Source organism: Lampris incognitus, chromosome 16 (assembly GCF_029633865.1).
Source record: "Lampris incognitus isolate fLamInc1 chromosome 16, fLamInc1.hap2, whole genome shotgun sequence".
Taxonomy (NCBI): Eukaryota; Metazoa; Chordata; class Actinopteri; order Lampriformes; family Lampridae; genus Lampris; species Lampris incognitus.
The window spans coordinates 28,727,918-28,746,800 of NC_079226.1; the positions used below are offsets into that span (position 1 = coordinate 28,727,918).

Below are 18,883 nucleotides of genomic sequence, written 5' to 3' on the forward strand. Positions count from 1 at the left end.
CAAGATAAGTCTTTATGCGTCTTCAATAATCCAAGGGAATCACAGAAATGTGAATGGTTCGTCTGAACGCAACGTTTAGTGGGAGAAACGTTTCATCACTTGGCTGAGCGACTATCAACCTCAAAGCGACTATCAATCTGAATATAACGACAACGATTTTAGATCCCGCCTTAGACTCTCCGTGATTGGTCGTCGCAAGTCCTAAACGAAACGCTTTTGCTCTGTGATTGGTTTAAACCTATGTCGAAGCAATTGTGACACATCCTACTTGATGACTTCATGGCTTGTTTGGAAAATGAAACTGGCTTGTGGCTGAGTCAGAGGGCTAAACGAAATCGAAAACAAATGTTTTTTATGTAAGGGAATCTCCGCGGATTAATTTCCACAGGCGGACTGCAAAGCAAGACAGCCAGGGGTAAGAAGAAGTTCGCCCGATGAGGAATTGCGAGATGCCGTGTTGTTGTTGTGAGGGAGCTAGGCCTTGGCCGTCACCCACTACAAATCGAATCCTACCTGCCGTTTGTGGAGCTGTCACCGCGAGCAGCAGGACGTTTGGCAAGCAAACGTTCGACAGTGGTTAGGCTGCTCCCGATAGTGCAGTCAACGTTATTCTGTTATTCTTCTCTTCTTTTTTCTTCTTCTCCACTCTAATTGTCGTTCATCGTAGGCAAGGAGTACGCAGTAAGGATGTATCTTCTTTCTCCTTACCTCGTAGATTGGTTGAAATGCTGGATTAACACCACAGCGGGAAAGGACGTGGTGCGCTGGCATGGAGGTAAATAAATCTACCGCGAACGAAACGCAATTGAAACACATTTGGCGGAAACCTGTGTTGTTAAAGTAAAACGTTGTGACGCCACGTTATTGTGCGTGTGTGCGCGCGCATACATACATGTCAAATAGCCATAATATAGTCAATTGGCTATTTGACAGATTATGCCACTTTGCACACGTTGATGAAATTGTTTCATTAGTGTTAGGTAGAATGTGAGCATGTTTTGTATTTCTAAATTAATCCCATCCGAGATCTATACATGTAGGTGATTAAAGTGAGGAGGTGACTGACCCGAGTTCAAGCTGAAATGTCTGCTTGCATTCACCTTGCTGAGGTGTGCTTGAGTAAAATAATCCATACCGGCTCCAGAGACACTATTTTGTAAATGACCCCACATTCTGACCTTCCCATGGAGGTGGTTAGCAGTGGTCGTTATTATTATTGTATAGTGGTTTGTCATTTTACAAAAGTGCAGGCTGCTATCAACATCCAAACTGAGATTGGGCTGTACCTAAAACTCACTTTCACAGGGTGTGACAGCAGTAAACATGAGTTGATCGTTATATATGTTTCTTATGTACAAAGTTTGATGCATCCTTTCCTCAGTTCTTTTCTACCCTTTTGATTTTCTCTCTGTTCCATTTCCTCTCTGCTGCTGTTCGTCCTCATATCTGTTGTTATGCCCCCCCTCTCTCCATTCTTCTTTGGTCCAGATTGTAGTAATAGCCTTGGTTGCTAGGTGGGTTTGAAGCTGTTGTCACCATGGCGCACTTTGATACAGAGTACCAGCGTCTGGAGGCATCCTACAGCGACTCTCCCCCGGGGGAAGAAAATCTGCTGGTGCATGTGCCTGAAGGAGCCAAACGTATGTTGTGCATGCACTCACACCCATCACATAGCACACAGTCACATGCACACAAGCAAATTACGAGCAGATCATGAACCTCTTGTATTCAGAAGCACTCACACATACACACGTCTCATTTCTCCATAGAAATGTCAGCACGGACAGTGATAATTTTATTATCTCTGCTTTTTGCAGCCAACTGGCACCATATTGAAAATCTGGACCTGTTCTTCCAGAGGATATCCTTTTCTATGTTATTACCTATTAATCAATCATCATTTGAAATGGGGGGGGGTTATACAGTTGTGTGTTGATTCCCTGATAGTATAGCAAAAATGCCCTAATAAACAGTGTGCCCTTGATTTTTGCAATCTGAAATTCTTCACCTGTTATGATGCTCCTTAACCTCCCTCACGTCTATAACCTGCACCAGAAGAATGGATTCACCTGTATGCTGCTGGGAGAGATCTTTGAGTTGGTGTAAGTATTCTGTCTATAACAGATCTACAATTAGAAGGCATACATGGGCTGGAGTGAAATGCTAGCAACAAGAAAGCATGTTTTTCCCAGATCTGTTTGTTTGTCAGTTTCACACTCTCTGTATGTCTGTCCTTCTGTGTTTGTTTCTTTATTTCTGTCTCTCTGTCTGTCTCCACCTATGTGTCTTTCTCATGGAGCATAATATTCCTTCCATATGCTTGATATCCTTATATTTCAGTTAAGACAAAAACATGCTCGCTCTCTCTCTCTCTCTCTCTCTCTCTCTCTCTCTCTCTCTCTCTCTCTCTCTCTCTCTCTCTCTCTCTCTCTCTCTGTATGTTCAGTCAGCTGCTGTTTGTGGTGGGCTTCACGGTGTTCCTAGCCAACTGCGTGGACTACGATATTCTCTTTGCCAACAAGTTTGTTAACCACACTGACTCTTCCAAAGTCACTTTGCCTGATGCCTTCCTCCCCATTGATGTCTGCAGCACCCGGTGAGTGTGAAAGGTTGTTCAATGTAGCCAGTTTAATCGCATTGCAAGTGTAGGGCACATAAGAGTGGAGTTGGTGATTTCTGAGTATGGATTTCAAGGGGAGTAGGACTTCTACCTCCCAAAACCACACCAGTACACAAATACCTTCACATGCCCAAATAGGATCCTAACTCATTGTATTATGTCACACGGGATGGTTTATCTTGTATATTGATAAATCTGTGTCTCATTTGCTGATCTCCCAGTCTTACCATACTTTGTGGATAGCAACACCAAACCTTAAAATGTGATGTGGATGAAAGTGTTCTTCCCATTTCCCAAATGGAAATGCACTGCTCCACATGTACCTTTTAGACCGCTTCTTTAGTGTTATGAGTACCCTTGTGGCTCACAGTGACAGGATACATATTATACATTCCTGACAGTGCAGATTTGATTCCAGCCACTTTTTCTCAAACCTATTTTCTGTTTCCACTGTGTACAATCTGATGACTGTGCTAAAAAATAATCCAACAATTAAACAAACAAACCCAGCTGGATCCTGTGTGTTTTGATATAGTAATATTAAAGCTGCAATAGAATATGGTCATCCTAGCAGGAATTAAAGAAGCCAATACATTTCTCCTTCAGCATCCGAGACAACGTGTTTGTGATGTTCGTGCTGGCAATCTCCGGGGTGTTTTGGCTGCACCGCATGGTCAAGTTCATCTACAACGTCTGTTGTTACTGGGAAATCCGATCCTTTTACAACAATGCCCTCAAGATGACCATGGTGAGGCCAAGACGAAGTCCTGTCAGGATTTTACATTCTATCATGGACATTAGTTGGGCAAAGGATATTTTGACATAAGTTTGTTAGAATCATGTTCTGTTATTATAGAATAAAGCATCTTACCTCATTAACACTCACTGTGATTTGTCTTTCTCCAGTCAGAACTGCCCTATGTAACATGGCAGGAGGTCCAGGCCCGGATTGTGGAGATACAGAAGGAGCACCAGATCTGCATCCACAAGAAAGAATTGACAGAACTCGACATTTATCACCGCATCCTCCGCTTCAAAAACTACATGGTGTGTGTGTGTGTGTATGTATAGTATTTAAGACTGATTGGCAACAAAACTGTATTATATCTTTGGGTCACTGTAGTAACCGTCTGTAAATATGGCAAAATGACATCACATTAAATCAGAGCTCTCTTGCCCTCTCCTCAGGTTGCCATGGTGAATAAGTCTCTTCTTCCTGTGAGATTCCGACTTCCTCTGCTGGGGGAGTCTGTATTCTACACCAGGGGTCTCAAGTACAATTTTGAGCTCATCTTCTTTTGGGGGCCAGGTGTGTGTGTTTGTGAGGAAGAGTGAGTGAGTGTGTGTGTTTTTGGGCCTGTGCATGCGTGCAAACCGAACAAATACCCTGGTTTTTATTAGTCGGCTACCTGCATGTATCCAGTAATCCAATCTCAACTGCACTGAAGTGAACAAAGTTTTTCACAAGTTTTAATTCTAAAATGTAATATCAGCAGTGTTAGGGGAAAAAAACATTTAATCAATGTGTGCTGTAGCTAATAAATGCATGTACCTCTAATCATCTGACTAGTAATTATAATTCATTCTCATTAGCAAATTTGATTTAATTAATTTTTTTTCTTTTGTTCTCTCCAGGCTCTCTGTTTGAGAATGAATGGAGCCTGAAACCAGAGTACAAGAGAGGAGGCAACAGACTTGAGCTGGCTGACAGACTGGCATCACGCATCCTGTGGATAGGCATCGCCAACCTGCTACTCTGCCCTGTCATTCTGGTGTGGCAGATTCTCTATGCCTTCTTTAGCTACACTGAGGTAATAACACCCCTATATGCACTAAGGATAAGTAATTGGATATTACTAACCCCTTAATCACACATAGAAAAACGATATAGAAACAGTATTTGTGTCTGTATGCATGTGTGTGCATAGGTGATCAAGCGGGAGCCTGGCTCTCTGGGAGCAAGATGCTGGTCTCTTTATGGTCGGTGTTACCTGCGTCATTTCAACGAGTTGGACCATGAACTAATGTCACGCCTCAGCAAGGGCTATAAGGTATGTTGCCCACTATATTCTAATCCACCAGTTAAATGGATTAGTCTTCCAAGAACCTCACTTTTAAAACGATGACATATTTTTTTCCTGATATTCTAAATATAACAAAAACATGCTGCAGCATGATCCAGAAAGCTCAGTCTTTTCATATTTTTAGCATTTTGTGTGTCTACTGATGGAAGTTAAAAATATTTCAGAGCACTTCAAATGGGCTTTCAGTAGTCTAAGAGCAAAAAGTGATAGCTTTAATCAGCACTTTCATGCCTGTATCTTTTTAAAACTTTTTCTAAGACAGATACTCGATACACACCACAGCTTGATTATGACAACAACAATAACTTGTTCATGCTCTTATGCACATATTCGCATTACTTTTTCAAGATCTCCCTTTTTCGGTTCTTTACCCCTTCTATTCTTTGGCTGGACCAGCCAGCAGGGCCAGCACTACGACCGCGAATGTCTGTCATGTTTAGAGTGACTGAGAGAACAAGTTACATGATTGGGCTGCTGGATCAGGTGACCAATGATGTCACTGAAGTTACACGATTGGTCAGCCTGCCAACGATGCTGCTGGTAAACAAGGAAGAGGGAGTTTCCCTCTTGGCCGCTGCTCTTTCATAATGAATCGGCGCAGCGGTTCCAGCTCATTCCACATTTATCGCACGCTAACAAACGGAATATATTGCTGCTCGTGGATAATGCTGAAACGCTAAGAGCAGAATATTTTTTCTGCTCTTTCAACATCTGGTTATGCACTGTAACAGTCGAGCATAGAGCAGATTAGGAGAGAAAACGGCTTTCCATGCACCGAGAGGCATGAGGGAGAACACACAGTTAAAGCACCCCAAATAACAATCCCTCTGACAAAACACTCAATACAAAGTGAGTCTTAGAAAAACGAGAGACATCCGCAAATAGAAACAAATAATTAGAATAGTTATAGTTGCAATTAAATTAAGTTCACTTTCAAAGCAAACATCCTGAGATATGAGTGGAAAGTATTGTTCTTTCAACTGCATTTATTTATCACCTTTATTTTTACTCGCACATAGCCTAACCATGTCATGTGATATGTTACTTCAGCATACTTTAACAGCAAATATTACTGGGACCACTACAGAAAATTGGAGATGAACATTTAATATCCAAGAAGTCGCATTATAGACACTACCACTGACTGATTATCCCTGTAACAAATTGGCCACAATTTCGGACATTGACCATGCACCGTCCAGCCAGAAACTAGGGTTTAACCTATTCTTGTTTGTTCTTCTTTTCCTAAGGCTTCATCCAAGTATATGAACTGTTTCCTATCACCTCTGCTAACAGTGGTGGCTAAGAACATAGCATTTTTTGCCGGGTCTCTCCTGGCTGCCCTCATCGCCTTGACCATCTATGATGAGGACGTTCTAGCAGTGGAACATGTTCTCTCATCGATCACACTGCTGGGCGTGTGTATCACAGTCTGCAGGTAAGGATTTGTGTCTGTTTACTTTGCCTGTCTGTCTATCTAAATACACAAGCATAGGCTGTATAAAAACAGACAAATGGTATGCCCATATATTTCAGATGAGAAAAAGAGAACAAATCTCTCTGACCAAGGCACTCTGTGTAATTAAAAATGTCTTTATTGAAACTTAGACATATCCAAAAAGGACCTAAAAATGCCCACGCGTAGCGGCTCGGGCCTTCTTCAGGGCATAGTGAGACAAAACAGGGGTGAATGGTTTTTGTGCAGGCACAGAGCACAGGTGTTAGTTGCTTGATTGGATCTAAAGCAACCAATTACTAAGACCCGCCCCTCACACAGATCCTAGAGAGCAGTCACATGCCAAACACAGTTCATTGTAAAAAGAAAACAAAAACACAGATTAAGTGTACACACACCCACAACTATATCACAATAAAGGTACATGTTCACAGTGACTCGGAAAGACGGTAGACTATAAATTAAGACATTTTTACAGAAAAGGCCTATAGTCTATCTCCTCGTTCAAACCTGGATATTCCATTGCCTTAAAATTCCAGATCCAAAAAGTTTCCTGCTGTAGCAACTTTTTCAATCTACCCCCCCCCCAACGTACAGCTTTCTTTATCATCTCAATACCCTGGACTCTTAAGGATGAAGGGTCGCTATGGTGCATTTCTCTATAGTGTTTGACCATTGGATAATCTTCATCGTCAGGATCTGTGAGGGGCGGGTCTTAGTAATTGGTTGCTTTAGATCCAATCAAGCAACTAACACCTGTGCTCTGTGCCTGCACAAAAACCATTCACTCCTGTTTTGTCTCACTATGCCCTGAAGAAGGCCTGAGCCGCTACGCGTGGGCATTTTTAGGTCCTTTTTGGATATGTCTAAGTTTCAATAAAGACATTTTTAATTACACGGAGTGTCTTGGTCAGAGAGATTTGTTCTCTTTATCTCATCTGAAACTACTAACCTTGGACCCCACAAATATATTAATTAACTACAGAGAGGACTGAGCACGCCACTGACTCCAAACATATGCCCATATATTTGTTCTTCTGTCTGTCACATCATACTAACTTGTTAATCTATCTAAACTTAGCACAAAAGTGAGGAAATTTGTGTTTGGTAGATTATTTCTTTGCTGTAACAATGCTTCTTGGCAGTAAATCTTATATCAGGCACCTGATTGTCAGCACCTGGGGTACCAGAAGCTCAAAACAAGAGTCAATAGCAACAGCAAAATAAGCTGTTTGGCATTGGCAGAGAAGATTTGGCAGATTTTTCATGGGCGCAACCCACATACTCAGCTCTGCTGCTCATCCCACAAATGTGTGCTCCTTACAAATGTGGCACCATTTAAAAGAGAAATAAACAGGCTTTCCAACAGTATAAGATTTATTACCAAGAAGCGTTTTTACAACAAAGAAATAATCTACCAAACACAAATTTCCTTACTTTTTGTGCTACGTATATTCAAATGCGCCTGTATAGGTTGTTTAAACTCATATCTAATAGACTGCTGTCTAGCTTGTTAATCTGTTGTAAGTTTGTATATATTGTCAGTCATATTTGCCTACCTATTGAATTGATCTATTTATTTAAAATGATTATTTCCGTAACTACGCCTTCTCTATTCTCTCAACACAATTCCTATTATTTGCTCTCTCTCTCTCTCATATGTCAGGTCTTTCATTCCTGATCAGCATATGGTGTTTTGCCCTGAGCAGCTATTGAGAGTGATCCTGGCTCACATTCATTACATGCCTGACCACTGGCAGGGTAATGCACACAGATATGAAACCCGTGACCAGTTTGCCCAGCTCTTCCAGTACAAGGCTGTGAGTACCTCCCTTGGACTGGGGAAAAACATCTTATCAACTTTAGTATGTTGGAATTTTTCTTCTGGTAATGATTCAGTGAGTATTAACTGAGCTTGCATGCTTTACAGTTAGTCTTTCCTTCACACTAACACTTTCCATACCATCATATCTGGGAGATGCCAAGTACAACTACAGTCTTCTACTGTTAGCCACTTAGCATGTCCACATAAGCAAATGGGTGGGGGGGTTATTTTCTGCCTGAGCTCCATCTTTCTGCAATGATTTCAACGACAACAACTACCAATCACAATAAACAAGACGGGTAAATTCAAATTGAGAGGTAGCAGATATCGGGCACATTTTCTGACATCTGCCATTTTTAAATGCCTCCAGTAGAAATCAGTTTGCTATGACCACTTCATGGTTTGCTGAGAAATGTGAATATGAGCCATGTTTTGGAAGAGCGGATCTTTAAAGAGTAACAAAGCACCAGACCATTTTAGTGAGTCTCCTGACATATCTACTACTTTCAGCTGCTCCTGTTAGGAGTCATCACAGTGGATCATCCGTTTCCATTTCTCCCTGTCTTCGGCATCTTCCTCTGTCACACCAGCCACCTGCATGTCCCCTCTCACCACATCCATAAACCTCCTCTTTTCCTCTTCCCTGGCAGCTCCATATTCAGCATCCTTCTCCCAATATACACAGTAGCTTTCCTCCACACATCCGCCTTTATTCGATAGCGATAGTCAAGAGAGAGACAGGAAAGGCAGGGGGTGACATGCAACAAAGGGCCCGGGCCGGATTCGAGCCCAGACCGCTGCATTAGGGACTCAGCCTTGTGTGGTACACGCTCTACCAGGTGAGCCACCGGGGCACCCCAACCATTTAACCATAATCATCACAGATGTTACTGTTGCCATGGTCGGCAAAAACAGGGGTCTGGTGAGCAGAATTAAGAAGGCTGCTCCCAAAATTAATGCACTTCACTGTCTCATTCACCAAATTGTGCTGTGCGCCAAACTAAGTGGGGATCTGAAAGGGGTTATGGACAAAACGATGAAGATGATTAATTTAATCAGAGGGAATTCAAGTATGCAGAATTGCCTGTTCCACAAATTTGTGCTGGAATCTCACGTTACTCACGATAACCCCCTTACTCCACAATGATGTGCACTCGCTGAGAAAGGGCAAAGCCTTGGAGCACTTCGCTGAACTCAGGGATCAAGTTGTGGATTTTCTGAAGCAAAGTAAATTAAAAGGAGCAGCGGACCACCTGAACATCATGCAAGACATGTGCAACGCTGCATTTTTAGCAGATGTATTTTCCCATTTGAATGCAATAAATCTGCAACTACAGGGGAAGAAAAATGCGTGGTGGATATGGTGGAAAAGCTCAATGCCTTTGGGAACAAACTTGGATCTATCCCATGCAGATTTTTTTCAACACACTGAAGACAGTGGGTGTCAGAATATAAAGAAATTCATCACACAGCTGAGGGAGAATTTCTCTGCCAGATCTGATGACTTTGCCATTTCTAGGGATGCCATTTAATTTGTGTGTGACCCATTCAAGATCAGCCAGGGTGGAGAATTCACCGCTAGTGTGAAGAAGGTGATACTGCTGGATGAAGTGGTGATTCAAACTGAACTAGTTGACATCCAGGCCTCCAGTGAAATAAAAGCTGCTCTCTGTGGTGCTGAAAGCTTGAGCACTTTTTGGGTGGCTGTTCTCCAAGACTATGGCACACTGAAGACGTTGGCTATGTATGTGCTCACCATCTTCGGCTCAACTTATACATACAAATCTGCGTTATCAGAGATGAACCCTATCAAGATGCATGAGAGGAACCGACTGTCAAACCAATCTTTGGTGGACTGCTTGTGAATAAGCCTAACAGCTGTCAAGCCTAACATTGAGAAGTTGGTGTAAGTGGGAGAAATTTAATTTTTCCCATTAACCAAATGTGACTATTTCAGCCTTCATGGGGTTCATTGTTAAATGACATGCTGTGCTTAACATTTTATTTGATGTATAGATGCCTTGGAGGAAGCCACAGTGAACTGTTCCGTTGGATTGACTCTTGAAAGCAACATTTCTAGCAAATAAGGCCTGCCCTTTTTATTTATTTATTTATTTATATCAATTTTCTGTTATCATACGTGGCATTTGCCATGCTCTTTTGTTTTGTTTTGTTTTTTTAACACTAGAACGACCGGGATTTCACTCCTACCTAAAATGACCGTGGGCGGTCAAAATGATGGCTGGTTTTTAAACTCTATATTCTGTCAAGATAAATACCCAACTGAGATATTAATGCATTAAATATGTTAGTATGTCTGTTAAGAAACGACTGACACCAAAATTAACATTTTAACAACTTTAATGCTATTTTTCAAACAATTTAAAATGGCCACTGTCCAAAGCCTGTAAATACTGCAACGGCTCGGTGGTAGTCATGGTGTGTCTGAAACAGCGGGTGTACCCAGACATGTTGGAAATACTAAAAAATCAAGTTTAGACTATTACTCTGCACTGGAGAATGCTAGTGTGTTTCTAGGACAGAGCAATTTTGCGAAGGAAATGATGCGACCAACACATGTCATAAATAGTGACATCACGCGCACAATCATGCGCAAATTACGAACCGTCTTTTTGACGGCCCATGGTCATTTTAGGTAGATCTTATCATAACTTTTTTTTTTTTTACAATTGATCTAAACTCATTTTAATGCAAATATATGCAATTTTAGGAGCATTTGGGGAGCAGCAGGTCTTTATCTTCTTTCTTTTTTTTCCCACAAGGTTATTCAACTTTGAAAATCCAAAACCCTTAAAATGACGGCCTTGATAGCCGTGTTAATAAAGCCAGTTTTTTTTTTTTTGACTTGAGAAATTTTTGTTGTTATTATGAGTCACCATTATTGTGCACGTGGGGGAAAAAAAGAAATGTTAAAAGCATGTGGGGGGGATAAAACAAAATGTTGTTTTTTTGTTTTGTTTTTTTACATGATCGCGTAGCTCAAGAACTGGGCTGTTCCTGTGGTGTCTGGACACTACTTGGAGTCCTCCTCATCATATTCTTCATATATTTTATAATTCTATTATAATTCTGTTATCCTCTTTCAGTGTTGTATTGTGTAAACACAACATCCATTGCAAGTTGTCCATCTTGGGTGAGAGATCCCTCCTCTGTTGCTCTCCCTGAGTTCTCTTATTTTTTAATCCCTGTTAAAGGTGATTTTTAGGGAGTTGTTGCTTATTCGATTCGCGGGTCTAAGGACAGGATGTTGTGTTGCTGTAAAGCTCCTTGAGGCAAATTTGCAATTTGTGGTATTGGGCTATACAAATAAAGTTGACTTGATTTGACTTAAATGGGAGCTTTGAGTTTGTCCCCATTCTTGCATGAAGATAGGGCAAAAGCCGCATTCCATTCATAAAAGACGGGAATTTGTTTGTATCACCTAACCTAAGCTACTGCTATTCGGTGCACAACCAGCGAAGCAAGCACAGCTTTGTGAGTGAGGTAGGCCTGACTCCTGCATCAGTTTGTTTATGCTACTCATTAATAATAAGCTGACAGATGGATTCATAACGTCTTTAAAACCCATGGGTTGAACGTACATCTTTGAGGTCTGTAAATCATTGTTGATAAAATTATTTCCTTCTTAATTGTTTTTGATGTTGCTTCAATATTGGAAGAAAAAAATGCTAGATATTCTAAATACCGGAACACGTGTTTTTCCTCCTCACATTTTCTGAATTCATTAATATTCTATGGGCTGGATGGGAAGTTTGGTGGGCCGGATGTGGCCCGCGGGCCACCAGTTGATGATCCATGCTTATAGGGTCCAACACTTCCTTTTTTTTCTCTGTTGATATGTTCAGGTGTTTATTCTGGAGGAGCTGCTAAGTCCAGTAGTGACTCCCATCATCCTGATCTTCTGCCTGAGGAGGAAGTCTCTGGAGATCATCGACTTCTTCAGGAACTTCACTGTGGAGGTGGTCGGGGTGGGAGACACTTGCTCCTTCGCCCAGATGGACATCAGGCAGCATGGACACCCAGCGGTGAGAGATCCAGACTGTGTGACAAGTGCAGTCATCCAGGCACACACTCAAACGCACTTATACACACATACATAGCACACACTTATGCAGATGCACACACTTGCACCTAGTATGAAAGACACCCATGAAAGTACTCACCTTGTGGTGATACACAATTGAGGGTAGATTCACCAGGGGCTGCTGCTCCTTTAAGGCAGACATTCAGAGTGCTGACGTAGGCACTGCTTGGAGTTTCCGGGGTGAGCCATGTTTGCAGCAGCCTAGCGGTTAGCTGGTTGCCACGAGAGATTGTGCTGTGTCGGTGTTTTGTGTGGCGAGTAAACGGAATTGACTTGACACGATCTCCCCGTCTCCTCATTCCTGCACTCCCACAACCTATTGTCCGTGTTAAAATGCAGCAAGTAGTTCTTACAAGTGCAGGGAAGAATGTAGGCTCAGATCAAATGGGGGTGTGTAAGTTGAGTATATTAAAAAAAGAAATGTAAAATTCAATGCATCTTTCTACTGTGTACTGTTTTAACGTAACATTTCTCTACATTTTTGGCTTGCAACCCCTGTAAATGCTGGGATTCCCCCATCGACAACCCTGACACAGTTATGCAATGGTGAATTGACAGCAAAAAATAATTTTTATTTTCCATTATCATCCTATTGTAAGGAGATTTGAGGATGAAAAATATTATCCTCAAAGCTCCTTTACGATAGACCAGAGATGTGACCCTGTGATTTTTATCTATGACAAATATTCTTTTTCATAAGTCATCTTGTGACCCCCTGAAATCATCTAGTGACTTTCTCTGGAGGTTCCAACACCCAGGTTGAGAACCACTGCTCTACCACATAATATGGGGGGGGGGGACACTTGCACGATATTTATAAATAAAATTTTTTTTTAAATACTTGTGTTGTATATTCATACTCACACTTGTGTCATTGTAAGTTAAGTATTATGTGTGTTCCTTGACTATCATGTCTCCCCTCTGCAGTGGATGTCTGAGGGAAAAACGGAGGCATCTATCTACCAGCAGGCGGAGGACGGGAAGACGGAGCTGTCTCTGATGCACTTTGCTATCACCAACCCCCAGTGGCAGCCCCCCCAGGAGACTACTCACTTTATCAGCCAGCTGAAAGAGAGGGTACAGAGAGAGGCCACAGGGGCCCCCGTGGACACACACACACTCAACTCTCTGTCAGAGTCAGAGGTAGGTCTACACAGGCATTTTACACCCTCACATCTCAATGCCCAGAATGTGTTTGTCAATCTTGGGTGGACTCGGATGACATCGGTGATGCAAAGTAGAATGTGTAAGGGGGAAAAAAAATCTGATTTGCTCTCTTCCCTTCCTTCCATTTTGTCCCTCCCCTAGCCAAGGAGTCTCATTGCAAACCTCTTGGCAGGTCCGTCTGCCCTAGGCTCTATTCATTTCGGCCAGGAAGGGTCTTTGACAAACCACACAGGAGTTGGCATGAACAGCGGCGGGGTGGAGGGTACCTTGCGCTCCCTTTCACCAGTCAGCAGCGGCCTCCATTTAAGGGGCAGCTTCAGCACGGCTCATAGGGTGGTTGGCCTCACTTCAGCCACTAGCAAGGCAATGGCAGGCTCAGGGTAGGTTAACATGTAATCTAAATAAATTTTTAGGTAGCGTATCTCTCCTCTCACGTGAGATCATCGCTGGACTGTTGGATTGACGTGAAAAATAGATTCCAACTCATAATTCAAAATACATGTTCATTGTATATAGTGTCTACAAGTATGTGTTGTCTCACCTTGCTCTCTTACTGTAATTTTTAATTCTCTCTCTTCCCCTCTCCTCCTGCTTCACACATCCGATTTCCATATCCCCTACCCCACTCCCACTCTCCTCCTGCTTTCATCTGTCTCTTTTCCAGCACTGATGCCCACACTGTTAGCTCAGGCAGCAGTGCGTGGGAGGGTCAGCTGACCAGTTTAGTCCTATCAGAATATGCCTCCACTGAGATGAGCATTCATGCGCTCTACATGCATGAGGTAAGAGAGCATGTTTCTGTGGAAGACAGAAGGAGAAACATAAAGAGAGAGAAAAAGAGACCAAGTGCTAGAGAGAGAAAGACAAACAGCAGAGAGAAATGGATTGGTTGTGTAAGAAATTAAGCATTGAGAGTACCACTGACTGAGAACTGGGTTTGAATTTCTGGTACAGTGTTAGATTGGTTTTGCTCTTATCTGACTAATAGATATTTTAATGTTTGTATTAACAATCATGTATCCTCATCAGCTCCCCTACTGTGTGGAGTTCCTCATGGTTCTATCCTTGAGCCAATCCTGTTCTCTTTATACATGCTTCCTCTGGGTCATTTGTTTAGTCACTTTCAAGACATGTCATACCACTGTTATGCCAATGATACTCAGATCTATTTCTCTGCCAAACCCAATAACCTGAATCAATTGTCCTCCCTCCATGATTGCTTAGCTGTCACCAAAGACTGAATGTCCCTTGATTTCCTCCATCTAAACCCTGACAAAACTGAAGTTCTCTTAATTGGTCCTAAGAACTTTGCCACTGCAGTTGATCGGTTTATTGGTCCACTATTATTCAAACATCAAACCTACCGCTAAAAATCTTGGTATCATCTTTGACCCGACTGTCTTTCGATCACCATGTTACTAAGCTTGTCCAATCCTGTTTTCTTAAGAAATATTGCAAAAATCAGAAATATTTTGTCCTTTAAGGATATCGAAATATTAATTCACACTTGCATTTTCTCTCATACTGTAACTCCCTCTACTCTTGCCTCAACCAAGCTACTTTAAATTGTCTACAGTTGGTTCAGAATGCAGCTGCTAGACTACTAACTAGAATTAGCCATAGGTCCCATATTACCCCTATTCTTGCATCCCTCCATTAGCTTCTCATAAAATTCAGAATAATCTAAAAGATTTTATTGATTACGTTTAAAGCACTGCATGGTCTTGCCCCCAATTACATTTCTGATCTTCTCATTCCACTTCCCGACTACTCCAATCCTCAAACCTCAGTCTTTTATCCATCCCCCATTCCAACTACAAAACAAAAGGTGACTGCGCCTTTGCATTTTTAGCCCCAAGCCTCTGGAATAATCTTCCCCAGTCCATTAGATTTGCTGAATCTTTGGACTGTTTTAAGCAGCTTCTTAAAAACCCATCTTTTCAGGCAAGGCTTTTTATAGATCCCCATCCCTGCCTTCTGTTTTGGTTCATTTTTAGCTTGGTCTGTTACTCCCTGTGCCATGTTTTTATATTCATTCAATTTATTTTATGTATTTACTCATATTTTTCTGGATTAGGTGTAAAGCACTTGTTTTTTTTTTTTTAAATGTGCTATATAAAACTTTACTTACTTGCATACTTCAATACATTCTTCAATTTGTAAGAGCAGTAAAAAACAGGGGGGTTTTTTTGTTTGTTTTTTTTTTCTTTTTTTTTTTCTTATTTTCCCTTAAGCTTCCTTTCCTGTCCTCTGACTCTCCCCATAGCTCCATAAGCAGCAGTCTCGTGGGGAACTGTCTCGTCACACATGGCACAGGCAGGAGAGCGACGACAGCAGCGACAGTATCCCTGATGAGGTCAGAAGTGAACCCAATCCTCACTCCAGAAACTTCCCCCGTTCTCACACCTTTCCCACCACAGCTCCCAGTCCCAGTGCCATTCCAGGCTTGGCCTCAGCTGCCAGCAATACAGCCCTAGGCCAAGAGGGGGTTTCATTGCAGAGCAGCAGCTTGCGTCGCTACGGAGGCATCACCACAGGTAGCTGGCTGTCAGTGTGTTTATATGAACTGGACTCCAAGCGGGACAATAGGTTTCTTTGCATTTGATTAAAAAGGCTGATGGAACATTTTGAGAGGTCCATTTGCCATCATCATCATCATCACCCTTTAAAAAAAAAACTATTGCACATTTTGATGAGCAAGGCTTTCTTCTTCCTCAGTGATAATGTTATACAGTTACTGAGCTCCCTGTACCTTGAACTGATATCAAATTAGGAAAATATGTTGCTAGAAACTGCCCACAGGAAGAAGAAAAAATACTTTTCAAAAAGTTTGGATAGTGATCGAATGGGGTGATAGAATGAGGAAAAATGTTCACAAGTTGTGGGCTGGACATAAATACACTTTTAATCCTTATCTTAAAGGAGTTAGCTTCCTAGTCTAGTAGGTAAAATTATAAATGAGATCACTGTAGGTCACTGAGTTATAAAAGATGTTAATTTAAGAAATTCAATATTTTGAAAGTCATCGAAAACGATTGAATCAATAGAGGACAACACATACATTGCTACTCCACTATGCATATCAGTGCTTACAGTTTCCACATTGTAGGAAATGTTTCCCATTTACAAACCATCTCTGTCCCTTCCAGAATCTTTGGGTGCAGGGGCAAGGGTGGTGAGGTCAGCGCGAGTGCCCATGGGAGGTTGGGCAGAGGATGGTCAGGGAGCACCGAGGCATCACGAGCCAGTACCGGAGGAGGGCTCTGAAGATGAGATGCCTCCTCACATACACAAGGTAAATACTTACATGTTTAGTTGACTGGGTTTTGGTATGTGCATTGCACAAATAAAAAGATGTTCTATTCAATTCATTATTGTATTTCTCTTTCTTTTGCATTAGGTGACATAACTGACCCTGTGCAGAAACCCACAACCCATTGGCTGCACAGTGATACACTAACCACAGTCTTTTAAAAGACAGGTCATACTGACCAAACTTTGACCCTCAGTTCACCTGCTCAGATGAGGATGGACATGGACCTGTGTAAGAAGGCACACCACATTACTGACCAACCTGTGACATCCTCCTGACACCGTTAGATGCATGACACTAATGGCCATAAAAGAAACAGGGGACTGATGACGTCCGTGACATACTACATACCTAAGCAGGCAAACGGGGTGAAGCCCTATACCCATGCATCAGAGTGCAGCCTACAGGATTAGCTGTTGCTATTACTGCTAATAGCCATGTATTACATCAGATTCCACTTCTCTGGTTTATGTCAAAAAATTACACCATGAACGCGCATGTGTCACCTGGTAATGTAAGCGGAAACATTCAACGCTGTAGAAAACATCCATAAAATCCTATTGGCTACAGTTCACTTTTTTTTTCCCCCAGTGCGATCACAAAAAATGTTGAAATTATAATATTAATCTCTGCTCCCTGCCCTGCAAGCAAGGAAACATGGGAAGCGAGCTACTTAACATATGATTTGACAGGTTTCATGGCATCACCTCAAATAATGTAGGAGAGAAATTCAAAGACGCCAATAAGATGGTTATAAAAACGTAAACAAACCAACATTTCTTCTTGCTGTGTACCCTGACAAAGTGCACTGCTCTTGTACCGTTTGTTTATTTTACTGTTCTGAAGTCAGAAGGAATTCTACATTAGAGCAAAGGGAATGTTTCCAGTATTGACAGGGATCTTCTCTGTGTGCATACGTAAATATACTGGTGATATACTGACTCTCATTACGTGTGCCGGACCCTTTATCGGTGGCTGCAAGGCTATTTGTCTCACCCCCCCCCCCCTTCTGCTTGCAGTCTGCCTCTTTGAAAATCATATGTGGGCCTCAAATGGTATGAAATGCGTTTAAAGTTTTATTTTTTTAATCAAAATTTTACTCCTTCAGATTTTTCTGATGATCTCTTGTTTTTATTGTACTTCAAGTGAATGTTTCGAAAGGGAGTTATTGCCCAGAGTGAAAATTGCTCCTAATATCTGGGTCTGTTTGCACTGGTAAAGTACTAGACGTGTGTGCATGTGCGCGCACGTGTGTGTATGTGTGCATAGGTATACTGCATGCACTCATGCACTGTATAAATGAAATTATCAGGTGATCTGACCGTGAACATAATCACAAGGGTCCTTATCTATCAGTCACCAAAATTCAAGCCCAATATTATGGTGTGTGTGTGTGTGTGTGCGTGCGTGCGTGCGTGCATGTGTGTGTGTGCGTGCGTGCGTGTGTGTGCGCGCGCGCTTGAGGTGCCATATGTGAGCATCTTTCAGAATCATTCAATGTATTAAATGTTGTGGTTCCTCATTCTTCTCTTCTTCATCAGTAGCCTTGCTCAAGGTTTTTGACAGCCAGCAGGACTGATTTTACTATGTGACGCTGACCTCTGCAATTCCAAAAAGTTCTTAAGCACAACTGTACAACCATCCGCCTTTCCTTTTTGAGAGCGAGATGTACCGGATCATCCCACAGCAGCCAGACCAAAGTCATCTTCCTCAGCATCTTCCAAACTAAACTTGGCTCACAGTCAGAACTTGCATGTCCCGTTTCACAAATTATAACGTTTATATAAGATTTGAATGCACTTTAATAATTTGTTGGTTCAGAGGATGCCACTGAAACTTGTGTGTTGGTATGTTTGTGCTTTCTTTTTACTTATTTACTTTTTTAATGATGGGGATGTGCCATGATAAACTGTTGAGATGTGAAATTAAGATCCTGCTGTCTTTGAGATTTTGCATCAGGGGGAGGCGCAGCATCGACTGAGAGCTGTAGCTAAACTAAAACAAAGCAACTTTTCTTTTTTTATAGATCCTGTAAATTACCATTTTGTACAGTTGTAAAGTCATCATTAAAAGTCATGGTCAAGTTATGACGTTTGCATGTCATTTCTTCAAATTGAAAAAAACAAAAGACGTGATTCAGCAGTAACCCTTGCCAGAGGCATCACATCATGTCACACATCATACAGATGGTAATGAAAAACTACTTTTATTCTACTACTACTAATACTTTGGGCTGTTCCCATTAGGGGTCGCCACAGCTGATCATCCGTTTCCATCTCTTCCTGTCCTCTGCATCTTCCTCTGTCACACCAG

At 41.8% G+C, this 18,883-nt stretch overlaps 1 protein-coding gene across 1 annotated transcript; it reads left to right on the forward strand.

Annotated features, from left to right (window-relative positions):
• The first annotated feature begins 290 nt into the window (after positions 1-290).
• Positions 291-18,651, forward strand: atg9a (ATG9 autophagy related 9 homolog A (S. cerevisiae)). Its single transcript, XM_056295725.1, has 20 exons — positions 291-415; positions 716-775; positions 1,489-1,640; positions 1,818-1,861; positions 2,038-2,102; positions 2,447-2,596; positions 3,227-3,368; positions 3,527-3,667; positions 3,809-3,929; positions 4,256-4,431; positions 4,549-4,671; positions 5,955-6,142; positions 7,827-7,980; positions 11,852-12,031; positions 13,018-13,233; positions 13,399-13,637; positions 13,922-14,039; positions 15,524-15,794; positions 16,407-16,552; positions 16,658-18,651. Exons 3-20 carry the CDS (start codon positions 1,538-1,540, stop codon positions 16,664-16,666), a joined length of 2,586 nt encoding a protein of 861 aa, XP_056151700.1. The 5' UTR covers positions 291-415; positions 716-775; positions 1,489-1,537; the 3' UTR covers positions 16,667-18,651.
• The last annotated feature ends 232 nt before the right edge of the window (positions 18,652-18,883 follow it).